Below are 17,922 nucleotides of genomic sequence, written 5' to 3'. Positions count from 1 at the left end.
AACTGTGGGCAGATTATCATGCAGATTATATATTCTCACTATTAATGATATCATATAGTATTTCTAATCAGAACCTGTCAAGCTTCAGTTTCTATATATCAAATCTATGGTCTTATCTAGACTAGGACTTTCGTTGATGATCCTCTGGATTTGGGTGGAAGAGGATGAATTTGGCCTCAGCAAGGACGGGAGTCTCTGAATCTTCAGCCAGAATGCCAGGAAATGACTCATAAACTGAACTATTTTTATAGAGATTACCTTTTCTTGTGGCATTTTAAAAATCGAGTTCTGAGCATGTAGGAAATGACATGTTTTGCATTCAGACACAAGGAATATATTTTATGTGTCTGACTAGAACAACATTTTGAACTTTAAATGTAAAAACCTGGCATGTATTCAGCAATGGAAAACCTAATTTCTTTCCCTTCCTGTAGCTGCTTGTAATTCTAATTGCTACTTTTTTTAAATGGCCATGCCCACTAGCACCAAAAATACATAGAACAGATAAATAATACAAATGCATAGCTACAAATTCCTCATACCCTCATATCGTACGTATGCCTCCAGCACTGTCTACCACAGGCTTCACAAGTATACAAGCCTGCCCAACAAAAAGCACAATAATCTGATGATATAAAAAATTTTGTTCTTTTAACAAAGTTGTGAAAAAACTATCATTACATGCATCTGGCTAACAATCTTAAGTAAGAATACATGACTTGTTTTAAGAGGAAGTCCTAAATTTTAACACACTTTCTGCTTTGCACACTTGAGAGAGCCTTTAAAGGCTATATTGGCATTTCTCAGAGATACTATAATTTTAGCTTTGGAAATGCAGATCCACAAGTTTGTATTCTTCCTGGAAAAATATGCCCAGAGAAGTAGGTTGTTCCAAACTGAATGACATTTTCAGTATTTACAGTACCCAGCCCCCCTCCAATATTTGCTTAACACTGCAATTAATGTTCTGCATTTTTGTTTACCAGACAATGCCAAGCAATGCTACAGTGGGCCTGTGTTGATCATAGACGCTGTAAACACAGCAAGTCACTCTGAGCCAGTAAAATCCAAACTCTGGCAGGGCCCACATCTGATCAACAGTGGCATCATGATAATCTTCAACAACTGCATTGTTTATTTAGAAAATCTCCTTCAATCCCTTAACAAATTAGTCTGGAAGCCACCAGGAGGATTAACTTCAGAAATTCTCCCTCAGGTCACAATTAAGTCTGCTCAGATGTCACCAGTGATAGACATTTGCATAAGTCATACCCAACCTCTATTACTAACTGCATTTGCAGTGATTTGACTTCCACTGGGGTCTGTCTTTTCCAACCTAGCCACAAAACGCAGTGGGGGCAACCATGCCTCAGTGTAAGAGGTGCTCCTGGGCACAGGGTGTAATACCTAATACCTATCCAAGAATTTAACTGCCAACCACTTTTCCTGACTGTTCAGATTAAGAAGTAAACGATACTGGATGGTGTCCTGGATGCTTTCAGGGCAGTCTTTCACCTTGGGTCTAACGACTAAAGGTTATGCCTAGCTGATGGCAGCTATGTGGCTTTTCTCCAAGGAGCTGGAGATCCCTATTCAGCTGCGGGCATGTGCCTGCCTCATAAATCACCCACGGTGCTGGCAGCCTCGTTGGCAGGCTCAGCAGGGAGACCGAGGGCTGAGCAAACAAGGCTTTCGGGCTGGAACGGGAACCTCCCGCCCGAGGGGCACTGTGGCGGCAGGGCGGCATGGGGAAGCCTGTGCTGAGTTGCTGCGTGATGCTCCTGTTTGCCTGTCGGTCCTGGGGGGATGGGGTGCTGTGAACCCAGAACTTCTAACAAGAATTAGCTCCCTTTATAGCAGAGAAAGTAGTAACCAGTGTCACGCGTGTCTTTTGGCACTGTTGTCACAATCTATTACAACACTAAAACGTCGATACCTGCCATCTTTCCTTCCCAAGGTAAACTGGCAAAATCAATTATTGGTGTTGAATAAAGAACATATTTCCATAACAGGTGAATTTGCCATCATCAGAGAGGGTCTGTGTTTTCAGAAGGAAATGAGATAACCTATCTGTCAGCTCCACAGGCACCAGGTGTGGGGGCCCGTGTGCCATAGCCAGCAGGGCTTGTGCTCATCTCTGCAGCAGACCATCAGAGGTTGCTGTATTTCATCCCACCCTTTTCAAAACAAAGTGCCACATTAACCTCCCCAACGCAGACCAGCACCACTCCCACTGCCTGCGACTGCCTGTGCCGCTTGTGCTTGGGTGGGAGAACAGGGGCGGTCCTGGGTTTTTAAAAGGGAATTCTGCATCCTCAAATCCTTCAGAAGTGCTCTGCCTCTGGCCACTGCTAGGCAGTTGTGTGACACAGGCTCCCAGAATCAAAACAGAGGCTCTAGTAAAACAAAGGCAGTGACGAATATTAGAGATTTGCTATAAAGATAATCCTAAAAACAATTCCACTAACGAGTGGCAGGCATAATCAATCATAGAATCATTCAGGTTGGAAAAGACCTTTGAGATCATCAAGTCCAACCATCAACCCTACTCTACCAAGTACAACCCTAAACTATATCTCCAAGCACCACATCTAAACAACCTTTACACACATTAAGGGATGGTGACTCAACCACCTCTCTGGGCAGCCTATTCCAATGTCTGACAACCCTTTCAGTGAAAAAGTTTTTCCTAATGTCTAGCCTAAACCTACCCTGGTGCAGCATGAGTCTGTTCCCTCTTGTTCTGTCATTAATTACCTGTGAGAAGAGACCAGCACCTACTTCTCTACAATGTCCTCTCAGGTAGTTGTAGAGAGCGATAAGGTCTCCCCTCAGCCTCCTCTTCTCCAGACTAAACAATCCCAGTTCCCTCAGCCGCTCTTCATAAGACTTATTCTCTAGGCCTTTCACCAGCTTTGTTGCCCTTTTCTGCACTCTCTCCAGCACCTCAATGTCCTTCTTGTAGTGAGGGGCCCAAAACTGCACACAGTATTCGAGGCGCAGCCTCACCAGTGCCCAGTACAGGGGCACGATCACCTCCCTACTACTGTTGGCCACACTATTTCTGATACAGGCCAGGATGCTGTTGGCCGCCTTGGCCACCTGGGCACACTGCTGGCTCATATTCAGCTGCTTGTCAGTCAGCACCCCCAGATCCTTTTCTGACAGGCAGCTTTCCAGCCCCTCATCCCCAAGCCTGTAGCGCTGCAGGGGGTTGTTGTGACCCAAGTGCAGGACCAGGCACTTGGCGTTGTTGAAGCTCATATAGTTGTCCTTGGCCCATCGATCCAGCCTGTCCAAGTCCCTCTGTAGAGCCCTCTCTACCCTCAAGCAGATTAACACTCTCACCTAACTTGATGTCATCTGCAAACTTACTAAGGATGATGCATGTGAGAATATGAGAAAATGCAGGGGTTGTACAAGACTGAACCTGAGAGCTTTTGCTTGCCATGTGGTCAGCTGAATGAAGTGCTCCGTATGAGCAAGGCACGCTCCAGCGAGATACATCATGTGTCTAAGGCAAATTTGTTCCATCTTTTAGCACCATTGTGCAACTGCCCCTCCACATCTGCTGGTGGGCCCTGGTGGGTGCTGCGTGCCACCCGTTCCCGTCACCCTTGCAGCTGCCCCATGGGACTGCTGCTTCCCCGCTCACATCTCCCTTGGGAGCTCAACAGGTTCATTGGGTTTTCTGTCAAGTCCGTACATTTACCCACCCTTCTCCTTTTGCTAGGCCAGAAGCTGCCATTGGACTGGAGAGCTGGAAGGTACTTGTGCAGGAAAGTCTTTCAAGCAAAGAAACTGGCTTGATTTTTCTGCTTAATTTAGAAAATGGGGAACTCCCTGCCAAAAAAACAACAAACCCAAACCCCAACAACCTTCCCTTTATACCTCCAAGTTTGCCAGATAAATGTTGCAATTTTTATCTAAAGGCCTTTGCTCCTATCCATTATAGAAAGTCTTCATCCTGAAGTTGCTGAACACCAGGTCTGTTGCAAAGAGCTTCTTATTTCTTGCTTAGTGTCTTGCTAGCAGCCCCACACAGCCACTTGCTCACTCCTCCAACAGCAGTATGGGGGAGAGAATCAGAAGGGTGAAAGTGAGAAAACTCATGGGTTGAGGTGAAGACAGTTTAACAGGTAAAGCAAAGCTGTGCACGCAAGCAAAGGAAAACAAGGAACTCATTCGCTCCTTCCCATCAGCAGGAAGATGTTCAGCCATCTCCAGAGACGGAGGAAAGCAGGGCTCCATCATGCACAGTGGTTACTTGGGAAGACAAACACCATCATTCTGAATGTGTGCCCCTTCCTTCTCCTTTCCCCAGTTTTTTATGCTGAGCATGACGTTAGATGTCACGGGATGCTCCTCTGGTCCGTTGGGGTCAGCTGTCCCAGTGTCATCTCCCAACTTCTTGTGCACCCCGGGCCTACTCACTGGTGGGGCAGTCTGAGGAGCAGAAAAGTGACCTTGATGCTATGTAAGCACTGCTCAGCATTAGCTACAACCTCCCTCTGTTATCAACACTGTTCTAGTCACAAATCCAAAACATAGTCCCATACCACCCCAGCCAAAACCAGTACACTTGGACATGACAAAAACTACACATGGAGACGGAGAGTGTGTATGGAGTGATGGAGTGAAGGTGGGTGGTTTGGAACAGACCTGCAGATGCTTTTAATTTTATTTTAACTGTAAGAGCATTGACAGATACTATCTTCCAGTAGGAAAACTCTCAGTCTATGCCTCTTAAGATATCTGTATTCACAGAGCTCCCACACAATATTCCTTTTTCTGACCAACATATTGCCTGACTAACTACAGCAGCAGCAGCAAATGAAGCCCTGACCCGGCCTGGGGCTGTTTTTTATTTCCTGTCTTTTCCTCTATGACACTGTCCCTCCTTCCACTTCATTCCCTGAGTCGCAGGCAAGTGCAGATGGGATCTGTTCCTCTGTTGCGAGCAGCTCCATCACAAGTCTACACTGGCAGCAGTCCCACATCTGCATCATCCTCAAGACCCTCAGACGTCCCCAGCTCCATCGGGAGCCCAGAAGGACACACAAACTTCCCAGCATTGTTGGAGAGTTGCCACTCAGATCCCACTGGCAAATGGGGCTCACTGCGGGCCCCCAGATACAGAGCTGGTTGGTTTTGCTCAGATGCATCCTACCTCCCCGCATCAAGGGCCAGCCTGTGGGGCACTACTAGTGATCCACAGCAGGGAGGATTTGTGGATGCAGACTCGAAATGGTAAGCTCTGCCAGCACCGTCGCACAGCTGTATGGGTACGGTGCAATAACCCTTCGGGATCAGCTTTGGCTGAGGAGCCCACAGCCAAGGGAGAAAGCTGCCTTCCCACCCACTCGCCTGCTGGCTGAGCAAGCACAAGGGGAGAGCTGCAGTGTGCACCTGAGGGATGGAAAATCAATTAGAGCGTGGGACTTGGCACTGAAACAGAGGGTGTTCTGGCACCTGGAAACAGCTTTCAGCCAGTGGGCAGAGGGATAGATCCTCCCCGGGAAGGAAAGGTACTGGCAAATTCCAGTGTGTGAGTGGGCTGAGGGCTAAATCTCTACAGCATTAGCTCAGTCTCTGGTGACACTCAAGCTCCAGCATGCCCCACATGAAGGCCAGTTAACTCAAGAGAAACCATCACTTACCACAGGCAGGAGATTTTCCGAAGCATATGTGAGCCTGATCTAGAGAAATGCACCTCCTGTGCTTTGAATTCACAATGCACAGAAGACCAGCCCTAAGCAGCCCCCATCTCTTTTAAGTTTATCTCTAACTGAAGAATTTGCCTGTTTTCTCCAGCAGCTGTCTTCAGGCTAAACGCAGGTCTGGGCTCTGCTGGGTGGGAAGTGAACAGGGATGGAAAGCAGTAGGTCCCTGCTAACTGTAACTGCTGTGGAAGGGTGGGCTACTCCCAAGACAGCCATGGATCTGAAACAACCACCATAGCACTCTTCAGACGTACAAGGAAGGAGTGAAACAATGGCAGCTTACTATCAATTCTCAAATATGAGAAGAAACCTTAGCCCAGTTATGGGAAAAGGGTAATGTTTGTCCTGAATATCTCATCCTAGGAGCCTGCAAGCTCGAGTGACCAGTACAGTGGAGACACTCTCTAAGGCACCCATCATCTTACACCTTCTGACCATGGACGAGGATCCCATGCACACACACTGCCCTCTCTTACAGTCGTTTCTTTTGTGAGTCATTCTGTGAGTCATTCAGGGATTTGTTCATCCCATCCCCCAGAATTACTGTACTGCACATAAGACACTCGGTGATAGCATGTTTCTCTCGGCTCTTCTCAGGTTTTCTGTCATTTAGGTAAAATTATGCTGCGCTCCCTTAAACAGGGAGCTTCTGCCTACAGAACAGTAATGTCCTTAAGCGACTTTGATGTCATATATATCTAAGTAACACATTAAGATACACAGAATATAAATATAAATGTACATGCCCTCTATAATTAAAGGAACATGTCCACACGCAAAACATTTTTATCTTGTGCCAAATGATGAATTCCACCCTGAGGTAATGAGTCAGGTAAAACATTAACATAATTTGATGGTATATCTCAAATTCTGAACAAAATTCATTTCTATCACAAGTTTGGGAGAGTGGCTTGAAGTTTTCACTTAATTTAACAACCACCCACTACTGGACTCATTAAAATCTCCTGTCTCAAGCACTGCCTACAATCATACATGATCCTGTATGTGCAATGAATGCCAGATAGTTCATGTCATATTACTGACACTGAGCATCATTACCGTCAAACATCTTGGTGGTTTTGCTCCTATTCCAAACAAATATCAGCACGGCTACACCTATTGACTGTGACTCATGCCACCAGGCTCAGGAGAGCTAAAGGATAAGGACCAAACTCCATCAGAGGCTGACTGCACCCTCAGCATCTGGAAAGGAAACACATTACCAAGGCAAAGAGGGCAGCTCACATCACTGCTGCCTCTTACACCAGCTATCCTGTGAACAAGCAGCAGGTTTATCAGTTTTATTTGCCAGGCTGAAATCTTCCTCATTCTCCCACCTTTCCTTCCAAAATAATTTAAAAATCCCATTTCTTCTCAACATATATACCTCTTGAGAAACCAGGTCACATGCACGTCACCTTTAATTTAATATCCCCCACTGATTTTAATGGCTGCAAGATCAGGATCCCAGGAGGTAACGTGTTTGAGCTAACAGAGTCAGTGAGTAGCTTTCCTCCCTGCCTTCCCCCTGCTGTCAGCAAACATCTATAACGGCAAGTAACACTGCTAACAGGTAAACTGATACCTTGCTACTGGGCAGCTGACAAGACTTTTAATATATAACTGAAACTAGAGAATGGTTATACAACACTCCTAGTTCACTTCTGCTCTGTTATAGCTACTAATTCCTCCCCCTTGGTGTTTTCCCTTCCAGAAATTCAATACAGAGCCAACACTTCCGTAGTGCAACATCCATGCGCTTCCCTCAGGCACTTCCACTGAAACCAAGTGTGTCAGCTGTTATCAGGGCAGGAAGCATCCATTTCCATCACTACACCGTAAATGAAACAACATTGCTTCCCTTCCTCGTCTGATACAATCCGTTTTGATACTGCAACATTTTACAGTGCCTGCATGTAGCAGGATTTCTGAGAAAGCATCAAATACTTGTGCTGATAGAGAACTGGTTTGATGCTTCTCCGCAAACATGGTAGCGCAAAGCCAGCTCTGGACTCACCTCTTAACCCATGAGGCTCCAGTGTTTGTCCCTAAGTGGCAGTCGACCCTCATGATATGGAGTTAATTATAAAACAACATTTTTCAACAACACTGAAGACAAATATTACCAAGCACATCGCTTCTGAGCTGAGTACAGAAAATAATTTACAGGGATCACTTCTACACTTAGTTCTTATTTCATTATCGTTATTAACAAACTGACTTTGTGCAGGCTGGTGGCATCACCAGGATGCTGCAGAACTGCATGCTACATTAGGAAATAGCTGCTCCAGAAATTTTCCACCAGAGTTGCCCCCCGCATGCAAGTCACCCACTCCTGGAGCCCAAATTCCAGCAGTGCTCAGCCAAATATTGTCCACAGAGCGGCAGGTGCCAAAAAGCACTCAACCTTTGCTTGTATCCGACCATGATCAACTCAGATTGCAGGAACAGCTTTCAGAGCTGTGAAAACTCATCTATAAAAATTTGCTTTGGACTGAAGTGATTTAGATTATGTATCAAAGCCCGTTAGTCATTCTCCTCAAAAAATGAAGATGAAAAATTAACCTTGGCTGTGATGAAATCTAATACTCCATACGTGAATTACAGCATTATCTGAAAGCTCCAAAGACTGTACAGGTTTTTTTCTTGATAGATGCTGTACAAATGTGAAAAGAAGGACATAAACTGAAGAGTTTCTAACTTAGTTTTAAAAAAGATCCTTTAAAGATGCTTAACAAGAAAAGGAACTGCGAAAGAAGGATGAAGCTAAGGGAGCACCTGACTCCAAATGCTTGCTGTGAGCACAACTGCTATTTATTCACTTGCACCACAACATGTCTTACATTTCCAAGGCAGGAGGAAAGGGTCCAGCGCTCAAAGAAGCCTGACAGTGCCGGAGGACACAGTGGTGGGTAGGAAGAGGACAGGCGCAGCTGTAGTGACCCCAGTAGCAGGACGAGCAGCCTGGTAACACTCCGCTGTAGGAGTGTGAACAATAAGAAAAGTTTGAAATGTCTGTATGGGTTTTGCTGTGCAAAAAAGGCATGGAAGTGACACGGGAAAGGACCGATGAATGGACAGGGAAAGGTGATCATATTTATGAAATAAAGTAAACCTGCTGATGGAGCAAAAGGCAGATGGAGGGAAATGAAACTCAATATGAGTGAGGGCTAAGAAAGATCAGGTATAAACACCTCTTTAATGTGAGACATAGACAAAAGAGTAAAATGGATCTCTGCAGGTATCTCGGATGATGGGTTATGCATTTCCCATGGACAGCATCAGGAAGACATATCTAAAAAGGAGAAAAGACTAAAAGCTCCCCAGGCAAACAGAAGAAGGGGCAAGGAGCCCCACAGGGATGCTGGTGGAGGTAGTCCCTGTGGCCCTGCCTGGAAAATGCCAGAACAAGTGGGAGGCAGAGGAGGGAGAGGCATCCAGAAGGGGTTGGAGGTGGGGGTCAAACACAAGCTGGAGGCAGGGAGGAGGGAGATGGCTCAGGGGAGCTCTGCTTGCTCAGGAAGGCTGAGCAATGTCTGAGAAGAGCAAAGGGGCTGAGTAGTGATGGGATGAGGACCTGACATTGCGGTAGGATTTTGGAAAGAGAGGAAGGATGCAGTACCTACAAAATAATATGAGTGCACAATTTAAGCAAACTCATGAGTTTTGGGTACTCTGTTATTCAAACATGTCTTGGCTGCGTCATGTTTAGACACAGCATCCCATTTATCTTGGCACAACTCAAATCCCTAAATTATCTCTGTCTTTTCAACCTCCTCACAGGAACTTTACTTCCAGCTTTGTTAAAACATGAAGTAGCCAAGGAACTGCTTTACAAACAAATACCAGCTGAGGCGAAGGCTCAAGCCTGCAGCGCGGGCAGGCCTGCAGAGCTGCCTCCGGGTGCTGCTGCCCCACACCGCCCGCTCCTTCCTTCACCATCAGAGAGCTGGTGCAACATAGGCACTTCTCAGACACGCTGGAAAGTCCTGAGACAAATACGTATGAGTTAACATATCCTACTTGCCCTGTCTACTCAATATTGTGAGCTCTCCTCTGCCAGCCCAAATTTAACCATTCTGGAACAAATACTGCTAAGGGGAAGGTGATGACCTCTGTCTGTAACACAGACAGCAAAGGGCACAGTGCTGCTCCCCACACAGTGACCCTGCTTTTCATCACTTTTATGTCATGCAAAGGCAGTGAATCCAGTGCTGTTTCCTGGCATGGGCCCTCTGCTCTCCCTTTCTGCCCCGAGTTTCCTCTTGTGCAGCAGGGACTGGCTTGTTCCCCTTCAAAAAACTGGGGCAGAAGAAGAAAATGATGACAGGGCACATGTGTTAATGATAGGAAAACACCAGCTGCTAACATGGCTCACCTACCAGTCTGCTTGAACAGCAGCAGGCCCTGAAAATGAGGCAGGTGTTTATTTTTAACATCTGTGTCAGATCTCTTTGCCTTTTAAAGAGCGTCCTGGGGCTGCCCAGGCCTCTTATCTGCTCGGCAGCGCTTCAGCGAGCCATTCCAGTGGGTGTCCCTGTAGCTGTGCCCTCCCCTCCTCGTCCACCAAGGAGCAGGAAAGCTGGTGTCCCTCTGCTGCCTCATCAAGTGCCATTTACTCTGCTAAAGTGATTCACTAAGAAATATGTGGACTACGAAAACACAGCATGTTGCAGTTTGTAGGGAAAAGCCTCATGATGTCCACAGATGCATGCATGGTGACACATCAAGTTTTGCTTCTATTTCTCTGTGCTTCAGATATTAGACAGTCCATTAAGTACACTAAGTACAAAACTTACAAAATAAGTTTTAAAAATTTATTTTTTAATATAAAATAACTAATAAAAAAAGGTTTTTATTTCCTCAATAAAATATCCTAAGGCTAAGAGACCCTGTCTAGGAGTCCAAAGAAAATTTTAATCCTCTCATTCAAACTGCCACACAAACTGTGATGAAAGGATGCAGCGCTGGGAAATAAAGAACTTGCTGATCATATTAATCCTTCATCTTCCATTCAACTTCCTACACCAGTATCCTGTTTCCTTTCTAACAGCCAACAATGCCCCTCTATTTCTTTATGCAATCCCCCATAATGCTATCATGTCAGACTTAAAAGCAACGCTTCTCAGTAACTAAATGAATTCTCTAATTTTTGTTATAGATTATAGAGGAGCTCTGACATCTATCTGTAAACAGTGACACCGTACACCCTAAAAGCCTGCTTTTTGGTTAATCACAAAACGGCTGGTTTGCACAAAGTCCCTGCCTTTGGTTCAGTCAAAGTGAACCTGCTCTTGACAACTACCAGGAGTGCAGCTGTGGGACAGGGACGCCGAAGCCCACCTCTGAGTGCCATGGACTTTGTGCAATGATGCTTTTTGCCTTTCTCTTGCATATCTTTTTATATAGCAGACAAAAAAAATATTTAGTAAGATAGTCCTTGATTACTGAAAACCATTTCATAACCAAATTTTCCAAACCAGATGTCTTGGTTTGGCTGCGACAGAATCACAGCCCAGCCACGCCAGGTAGGCCTTTAGCAGTTTTGGGTCCGCCAGGGTAGCTGACCTGAGTGAGCTACAGGGGTAGCCCATCCCATAATGTCACGCTGATTGTAAAGGGGGAAGGTTTGCTGAGGAAGGGGAGCTCCTTTGGGGTTCCTGCTAGGGTTCCGCCTGCTCCTCCTCTGGCTTCTCCCTGCTCCTGAGGACAGCTCTCTCAGCTGCATATTCATTTGGCTGACTCTAACTTTGTATACCTTTGTTGGTATTGGTGTGGTTTCACTAAATCGTTTTCACTTCAACCCACGGGTCTCCTCTCCTTTTCCTGATTCCCTTTCCTGGCTGGTGAGGGGTTGTCAGGTAACAGAGCAACTGTTATAGTTTAGCCCTGGATACAGGCTAAACATAGACATCAGAAAAGCTTGTGCTAGCTACACTTGTTATTTTACACAAGAAAAGATAATTATAGGGAAGAATTTTGCTTTGCCTCAGAAAATCCTACGCTAGTGGTTTGTAGTTACTACACAGAAGGCTCCTGCACTACACAATTCTTTAAAAAGATCCAAATTGGTGAATCAGTTGTTTTAGATACACTGACACTTGAGAGGGTTTAAAGAACTGAAAAATGAAGTCATTCCAAGTACCTGAAGGTTTCCCTGGTAGTACTTCTGAAAGGGATGTACTAGGTCTGATTTTGCCTTCCTGAGACAAAACTCAAAAGCCCTCACAGGGAATTTTTGTCCCAGGCAAGGTGAGCAAGACTGGTATTCTTGTGCAGAGCAGTAGCAACGTGCCTAGTTAAATAAGTAAAATTCAGGTCACCTGCATACCCACATCTCTATTACTCTACAAATAATAGGGTTATCACCAACATGGTTAGTCTTACCTTATTGTAGTACTGCACCTGGACTGAGTGCCACTGCCCGTCACTGACCCCTCCCGGAACAAACGGTGCCACTGTAGTGGTTGTCTCCCCTGAAAGGGCAGGCAGAAGGGAAAAAATAAGTCAATGTCACTGCAAACTCTGCACTAAACCGAAACACAGAGAGACCCTCATTGAGCGCGGGATGCAGCTGTCTTACTTCATCTTGGAGGAATTTGGGTTTTTGTCCTGTGAGACAGTAAATATCCTCAGTTTCACGGAATTATTTTGGTGCACAAATACAAAAATAGCATCTGGCATATTTGGGTGAATTATTTTTTATTATGCTTCTGCAAAGCACGGTAGCAGATGCATTGGGTAGATAAAGCTATTGCCCAAGCAGTCAACTGGAGAAAAAATGTACAGGAATTTTTCTGCATTTCTTCCAAAAGCAGCACTTCAAGGTTTTTGTAATATGATGAGTATTGTGCTGGGATACTTTGTCAGGGAAGGGAAGCCTGCTCATTGTCAGAACTGAGAAAGTGAAATCCAAAAGTGCTCTAGTATAAAACCCATGGTAACCTTGGTCCCAGCAAAATTTATCAGTGATTAAAGAAATTATTGGCGGCATTTCAGTACTTAAATTTGAAAGCAAGTCCTTGCTATTGCAATTGGAGAGCTAAAGCTTTTAAGCTAGGTCTGAGTCAGCAGAACCAGCCCAGTAACCAGGCATATCTGTTCCGAGGTAGCAGCAAAATAAACATTCATGTTGAAAGTACATAAAAGGCTTGGCACGGAGAAGGGATTGCTAGGTTTCGACTTTTTTTTTTTTCCTCTTTGTTTTTTGTTGTTTTTTTTTTAAACAGTTGGAAAATTCTACATAATAAACCACAGGAGAAATAACTCTCTCCTGCAAGCTAACAAAGTTCATAGTACTGTTCAGCTTAAAACGTACTTTCAACTCTCTATTTCCAACAAATACTTTACCCTGTGTGAAGTATTATTCCTATGTCCCCTACTTTCGTTTAACTCCCATCTAATATACTTCTGTTACTTAAACAATACAGATTTCAGCTTAGTGTGTTTGACACCTTGCTGTGATTTTTTTTTATCATTTAGTGATCAAATATCTGTGGTAAAAATCGGGCTTTTTATTCAGCTAGCAAGTTTCTGCAAAAGGAAGATCACTGGTGGCCAACCCTTTTGCTTTGCTTTCTGCGAAAAAGTTGTTGCGACAGGTAAAACAGATCAGATGTCCAAACCTTGCGCTGTTCGTTAAAAGCCACTTAAAACTATAAAATGTAAACCATTCTCTTTCCAAAGAAAATACCATTTGTAATATACAGGACCAGACCTGCTCTCAGGTGCAGCAGTGCAAATCTAAATTTAGTTTCATGTATCTTAAAGGAGTTCCTCCACATTTAAATGTACATAAATGCAAGTAGAATTTATTAATTTTTTTTCTCATTCATCCTCAGGGTGCCTTCCAAGCAATTTGATTCAAGTTTAGACAGGTGGAGCAGAGGTACAGAAGCAAGCCTATCTCTCTGACTGCAGCATGTTTTTTCTTTACACTAATCCATTCAAAAGCCTGCCTTAAAATCTAACTTGGACAACTTTGAGGTAATAAAGGGGAAATACAACCGGATATCTTCAACCTAAAGGGCCTTGATAAGCACTTAAGCATTGCTGGTAAATCGATGGGGTTTACCATGGGGTCTGAGGGCAGTGACTGTCACTGGCGATGAGTGTGCAACACCGACGTGGGCTGTGCCTCTGCTTCTACTGCTTGCAATGTCTCACTTTTCACAAAAATAAAATGAAGAGTTGACTAGAGCCCATGTGTCTACCCTCAATATGGATAACGGGAAGTAACAGGATTATTTCCTGAGTTATGTGCCTGGTACAGATGTACAAACATCTCACTTGACCTACACATAACCCCACTTGACCTACGTGACAACAGCCCTTCCCAGATGTTTGTTTCTGTCCCAGCGGAAAACATCCCCTAAACCCTGCTGAGATTTAGTAAAGCCACCCAAGCCTTCCCAACAAACTCACAGACCTGCTCCTGGGCTGAAGCAGGAATGCAAGTGGTCGACCAAGGGGGATTCCAAGAGCCTCAGCAAGCCTGATGAAGGCTAGGGGGTGGCTCCTGGTGACTTCAATGTGCTTCAACCATGCTGTACAGCTGTGTGCTAACAGCTGCACCTGCTACCACCCCCCCCCCCTCCATCATGGCAACCAGCACAGCTGGGCATGAGTTTTTGGAGGAAACTTTGAGGTTTTTAGCTAGGGAAACACCCCTTTGTTGAGACTGGAACGGTCAGGGTTTGTTCTGATCACATTTTTGTCAGGAAGAGCTTTGCCGCTGCCAGGGCTGATTTTCTGGAGTAAACCTCTCCCCTGGTAGAAGGCCACAGTGGCAGCGATACATGCCACCTGAGCTTCGCTTGTCAGCTTTCCCCTCTTTCTGCACCAAAAGCACCAAAAAACTCTGGCTTTTTTCCTAGTGCAGAAAGCAAGCAAACGCCAAAGCCTCTGTTTCTTGTTTCCTAGTCCACCATATCAATGAGTGGGCAGCTAAGTTCTCCTAAATTTGTTCTTGTTTACGGCTTCTTCCAAGGGGAGGTGCTCCTACAGTGCAAAAGTACATTCCAGTGACAGTGTTGCTCATCACCAATCCGTAACGAATGGCAGGAATTTTTCACTTGTCTGCTAGCTTTTCCTTTGGCTTGCATATATTTCTTAGATAACATTTACACATCTAGTTTCACTGATGGAGTAGTGTAAAAATGCATAAACACATGACATTTATCACAGTGTGATAAAATGAATTCTCATTTTAGCAAACATTGTCTCAGAGGCCAACTTTCAGGCTAGTGACAATCTTTTATGGTAGTCATAAACTCCAGCTTTTATAAACTGTTATGTTGACGAGCTCCTGCTTACCACAGCAGCAAGTATAACCAACACAAACCGCTACAGTCTGGAGTCCTTTGCAACACCCAGCATCAGTTGTTCACTGTACAATGTCAGCCAGTTACTCAATTAATGAGGCAGCAAATAGCCATATAAAATCATTAAAGTGCATTTCCAGACAGCTTGAGAGGTTCTGACTGCAAGCAGAAACGTTCAACTTGAGCGAGACCTCACCTGCAGAGAATGTGAGCTGGATCTGCTCCTCAATGATCTCCAAGGCAATGAAGTCGTGCTTCTCATTAAAACGTCCATTGTAGAGGAGGAGAGCGTTCCTCTCCCTGGTTGCAAACCTAGAACGCAGAGACGAGGGGTTAGCTCATGCTTAACGGCTTACGAATTAAAGACTGATGGTCAAGTCACCCAGAAGAAAGACAGCATTGTATTTAGCACAAAAGCAAGCCTTTGAATCTTTCTTCAGACAGAAAATTACAAAATTGAGGAGTCAGGAGTACTCTTTCACAATTGACAGAGGCAAACAAGATGCAAATTGCAGAAATCTACTCTACAGAGATCTGCTGTGGATGCTGACCCTCACAAGGAGTACAATTAGGCAGACGCATGATGCAACATGAGTCTCTGACACTCGCCAAACAGTAGCACTTACTACACTTTGCAAACAGTCTGAAAGCTAGAAAGCCTTTTCACATCAAAGGGGGGATACTCGCTGTCTGCTTGCTGTCTAAATGCTACAGGGTACAAGGAAAGTCATCAACTGATGGGGAGGCAAGGGGAAAAGAAAGATAAGAGTTACTTTAATAACGTCATGTGGACATCACAGTTCATCAATCAACAGGTCAGCCAAGTAGAGGAAGGAAAATAAACACCTAAACGATTCCACTAAATCATCGCCAATGGATGGGGTTTTTTGTTTTATTTTTCTTGTGCTTCTAATATGGGATGTATCACACCTTTCCTGCAGAAAAACAGGCGACCCCACTTTTAAAAAAGCACGGGCTCTTCGTCAGCATAGAACTTCTTTTGCGAATTTCTGCATGTTGTGTGGATTTTATAATTTTTAATTGAATCCTGTTATCTTTGGGGATTTACACAGAGCTTTCATCTACTTAGAAATAAAAAAAAATTATTACACTTTACATAAACATTTTTACAAAGATTAATATTATGTAAAGAGAGAAAGAGAAAGAAACCATGGGAATTTCTTGTGTTTCCAAATGGCAGTGTACTTTGATTTTGTATCTTGAACTTCAGGAAATATGCCTAATTTAAATTAACCCACTTTTCCTACAAATTAATCAAATGCTGAACACAGCTAATGAAAACTGCCTTCCACAGATAGAAGAAATGATTCTTGTTCCTGTCATGTCACATCTACTAGCAAGACTCTCACGAGATGCAACAAAACCTGCATTCAGAGAATGTGAAAGACGCAGTATTTTAGAACATCATGGTCTGGTATCTGGAATATAAAATTTCAAACCCTGTTTGTCAGACATATATATGTTGTGGATCATGCCAAGTAGAGACCTTTCAGAACCAGAAGCATGAATTTGAGCTACATGGAAATGGGAATTTTATCTTACAGATTTTTAAATATTTTCGAAGGAGAACGAATTGGTTCTGGTTCAAAAAAAAAGAAATCAAAATTTTGACATTTCCAATAAAATACAAACTCCAAAGAATGTATTTTATAGTTCATCAAAATATTGTATTACTGTTTTGATTACTTTTAATCAGTTTTGAAAGACAGCTTTATTTCTAAATTTATTTAATGTAATAAAAATAATATTATAGAAGTAAAAGGCAAACTAAATTAAGACAATACTGTTGAAATATTTCAATATTATCAAAATGTCAAAATTTAGTTCTCACTTTTCACTATCAAACATTTCATCCAAAGGAATAAGTTCCTGTAAAACATTTCCCAAGTCTGTATTCTTCCATGAACTGCTTCATCAATACATTTTGATCAGATCTGTCTAGAATATATATGAGCAACAGAAAATGAGTATAATATTAGTGATGTTTCTTTAGTGGGTAGAAAGACTTAGTTGGATTAGCCACAACAGCAACCTTAATTCTGTTTGCATATATTTTTCTGATATGGTTACAATTCTTTACTACAATTTTAATTATTAAACTATTATTTATTAAACTATTAAATAATTAAGCTACTTTTTATATTTCTTTACTCCGTGTGTGCTCAGTTCCATTCTTTGCCACTAGTCAAAAGCATCTTTTGTATCATACTAACAGTTAAAACACCACTGCTTTTGAACTTGTCCGGTTATCACCAGCTGGGGAAAAAAAATACTGTTTTTAAATAAAAGGGATATTTTTATCTCAGGACATATGAAACAAAAGACACTTTCTTAGAGAATTTTGAATAAATATTCAGAAAACCTCTCCACTGACAGTGTCTCTTGGAATGGAGGAGTAGCAAGTGTTGGAAGGAAGCAAGGAAAATGTTGGGAGCAGAAAAACATGCCTGGTCCATAACCTAAATACTTTTTTTAAAAAATCACATATTAGTTATGAGACTGGACAATGCAAACATCCTGCTTTTTGCCAGGAGTGGGTCATGAGTCACTTGAGGCTCAGGGAAGCTAGACACCCTGGGATTTTACAAATGCTGCCAAATCACAAAATATGTAATAGGAAATCATCATCTAGTCAAACTGCTAATTCTTGCTTATCATCACAAAATGTTCTCCACCTGCACTGAAGGATAATAAGAGCGAAAGGAGTAAATGTAAATAAAAATGAACTTCAGGTATGAAAAGCTAAATGTGTCGTTCTCCCAGACAGTGTGGGATGAAACCCATGACGGTCTAGACTTCCACTGAGTGGACTAGGCAGTGTTTTAGCTCATGACTAAATATACCATCTTGCTGTT

At 43.5% G+C, this 17,922-nt stretch overlaps 1 protein-coding gene across 3 annotated transcripts in view; it reads right to left on the bottom strand.

Moving 5' to 3' along the window:
• Nucleotides 1–17,922, bottom strand: part of CELSR1 (cadherin EGF LAG seven-pass G-type receptor 1) — a 175,033-nt gene that overhangs the window by 62,124 nt on the left and 94,987 nt on the right. For all 3 annotated transcript variants that reach the window (XM_086473819.1, XM_086473825.1, XM_086473831.1), the window contains 2 exons: nucleotides 15,243–15,358; nucleotides 12,111–12,199 (listed from right to left, as the gene is read on the bottom strand). In XM_086473819.1, the coding sequence (XP_086329945.1) occupies nucleotides 12,111–12,199; nucleotides 15,243–15,358 (205 nt within the window). The remainder of the gene's footprint in view (nucleotides 1–12,110; nucleotides 12,200–15,242; nucleotides 15,359–17,922) is intronic.

Source organism: Leptosomus discolor, chromosome 1, assembly GCF_034619465.1.
Source record: "Leptosomus discolor isolate bLepDis1 chromosome 1, bLepDis1.hap2, whole genome shotgun sequence".
NCBI classification, from domain to species: Eukaryota; Metazoa; Chordata; class Aves; order Leptosomiformes; family Leptosomidae; genus Leptosomus; species Leptosomus discolor.
Note: the sequence above shows the minus strand (reverse complement) of the source record. Positions and strands in the feature narration are given on the sequence as shown.